The sequence below is a fragment of the Amphiura filiformis genome, chromosome 4 (genome assembly GCF_039555335.1).
Source record: "Amphiura filiformis chromosome 4, Afil_fr2py, whole genome shotgun sequence".
Lineage (NCBI taxonomy): Eukaryota > Metazoa > Echinodermata > Ophiuroidea > Amphilepidida > Amphiuridae > Amphiura > Amphiura filiformis.
This window is the reverse complement of record NC_092631.1, coordinates 57,852,311-57,855,058: the sequence shown is the minus strand read 5'-3', so window position 1 is coordinate 57,855,058 and position 2,748 is coordinate 57,852,311. Positions and strand designations below refer to the sequence as shown.

Sequence of the window (2,748 nt, the reverse complement as noted above, 5' to 3'; positions counted from 1 at the left end):
GGTGTACTTGTCATTTGATCCTAAGATTGAAGGAGACGCGGAGAGGGCAGTTACGAGGTTATCATCTTGTATCGACGAAATCAGTGACTGGATGACCAGAAACAAGCTGAAACTCAATCATGAAAAACTGAATTCTTTATTGCTTCGTCAACTCACAACAGCATATTTATCAAAGACATTTCCATCACCATCGGGAACAGTGTTATCTTGCCCTCGTCGACAATAAAAAATCTCGGTGTTGTATTCGACAGCACAATGTCGATGACTGATCATGTAAAATCCACCATCAAAACAGTCAATGTTCACCTCCGGAACATTTACAGAATACGTCGCTTTATCACAGTTGATAGTTGCCATCATCTCGTCCGGTCACTGATTTTGTCACGCTTAGATTATGCAAACTCATCACTCTATGGCATCTCAGCGAAAGACATGAAGAAGTTGCAGACTTTACAGAACAGGGCGGCAAGAATTGTCTTCAGATCCAACAGAAGGGAACCATCCACGCCACTCCTCAGAGAGCTCCACTGGTTACCAGTTAATGCCCGGATTATATTCAAACTCATGTTATTCGCTTTCAAAAGCTTCGACGAACATCTTCCAGCTTACTTGGCCGACCTCCTTATTCAGTACATCCCGCGCAGATCTAACTTAAGATCAGGTGACGACGCACGTCTTCTCAACATCCCTCGTACCAGCCGGGCTGCTGGTGACAAAGCTTTCCATGCAGCTGCTCCGCGTCTCTGGAACCATCTTCCTGCTCATATTCGTCAATGTACCACCATACAAAGTTTCAAGAAATCTCTCAAATTCCACCTATTTTCAAAATACTAAATTCTCCGCCTTGCGTAGTTTCCTGGTTTTCTTGTTATGTTTTTAATAATGTATATTTTGCTTCACAGTATGAGTGTTTTATGATTGTAACGTAAGATGGTAGCGTAAGATTTTAGATAGTAAGATAGTATCATTAAGTCATTTCTTGTACAGCGCTTTGACCTGTTTGATAAGGCGCTTAATAAGTGTCATTTTATTATTATTATTATTATTAAATCAACCGAATTGAATTGTGTCCGAAAGAGTTTGCACAATTGTACGTATAGTAGAGGAAAACACGGTCGTAAATCTTTTCTACTTTCCAGCCCGGAGTCAAAAAGTATGAGCAAAGAATTTTCCATGAAATATAGCAATTATTCGTGTATAGCTTTGCAAATATGCACAAGGTAAAGATTAGGTGATTAGTTATATCCTTTGTCGACGATTGCATATCATGTTCTGTTAGTTTTATATCCAAAGAGATGAGAAGGTCATTTGGGATTAGATATGATCTTGTATGTAATAGAAGAAATTTTGACAAAAGATGTTTCGAGGATTTCTATTACACTTCACAAAAACTATGCACAGAAAAACCACTTTATTCACTTTTTCTTCAAGTGTTTGAAGTTCAAGTAACATACACAATTTTGTATTTTATTTCTTTACCTTGCTTACGGTGCCTTAAGACGAAGAAAAGCCTCGAAACATGAACATTTTTTAAATTCAAAATAACATTAATATTTATTGACTGCTTGTATCTACATAAGTCTTTGTAAATTTAGAACAAATCCGTAATGTCAATGTACGATTTAATTGGATATTACTTGCAATAACTTCCACCTTCAGCAACTCTCACTTCCGCAAACCATAACACATTGTACATAAGTTCTGTACGTAATGGGTTATCATATTCTCACTATTTTGTTTTTAACAGAACCGTGCTCGAGCCACAGATCTAGAAAAAAATATACGACGCAATGTGTTGACAATAACCAAAATTGGCACTTTGAAATCATTCCGATCACAGTAATTAAGCCCGTTAGATAAATTCCGTTTATCAGCATCCCTCAATCTCAAAGATCCTACTATTGTGTAATAATAAATTGAGTATAAGGCAGCCAACATGGTGTTCCATGATTTGTTAGTAGTCCAATTTGTCTATAATTAATATATTTATTTACATCTGATCTTTTCAGTGACCGTTCTCTCTCTATCTTAGCAGTTTTGCTAGCTCCCCGCGTGATATTCTACTCTGAGGCATAGGCCCTACAGTCAGAACACTTAAAAATCTGCCTAGATTTGTAGTGACGAGTAATGCTGGAGCGTATAGTTTCTCCATTGCCTAATATACGGTGCAAAATAGAAGTGGAAAAAAAGTGGAAGGTATTTAAAAGATGCAAAGAAACAAACGAGAACATAAGAAGAGGTGAGATTGAAACATGGGAGATGGAACAGTGAGATATAGAGGCTGAAAGGACAGTGAATTGAGATTTTATTTGATTGAAGGGTGAGAAACTAAAAAAGACTAAATTGCACAAGAAAAATAGGTTAGTAAACTTGATGGCTGTATTAATGATGTGTTTTTTGTTATTTATTCTTTTGTTGTTGTTGTTAATATTATATTATTCCTAAAATTGATATTTTTGTCCATTTTATTTCATTTTTGCCTTATATGTATTTTGTCAAGATATTACTTGAAGATAAAGATTACATGGAATAAAAAAGATTTTCCTCGCCTTACCAACCACTGGAGGCGCATCGTATTGTAAATCAACCGAATTGAATTGTGTCCGGCTTCAAAAAGTATGAGCAAAGAATTTTCCATGAAATATAACAATTATCCGTGTATAGCTTTGCAAATATACACAAGGTAAAGATTAGGTGATTAGTTATATCCTTTGTCGACGATTGCATATCATGTTCTGTTAGTTTTAT

General features: G+C 36.0%; 1 protein-coding gene across 1 annotated transcript; it reads left to right on the top strand.

The window, feature by feature from the left end:
- Positions 1–255: 255 nt before the first annotated feature.
- Positions 256–834, top strand: LOC140150279 (uncharacterized). Its single transcript, XM_072172283.1, has one exon. It carries the CDS (start codon positions 256–258, stop codon positions 832–834), a length of 579 nt encoding a protein of 192 aa, XP_072028384.1.
- Positions 835–2,748: the final 1,914 nt, after the last annotated feature.

Coding starts and splice junctions, on each gene's coding strand:
- LOC140150279 (XM_072172283.1), top strand. CDS start 256: ATGTCGATGACTGATCATGTAAAATCCACCATCAAAACAGTCAATGTT.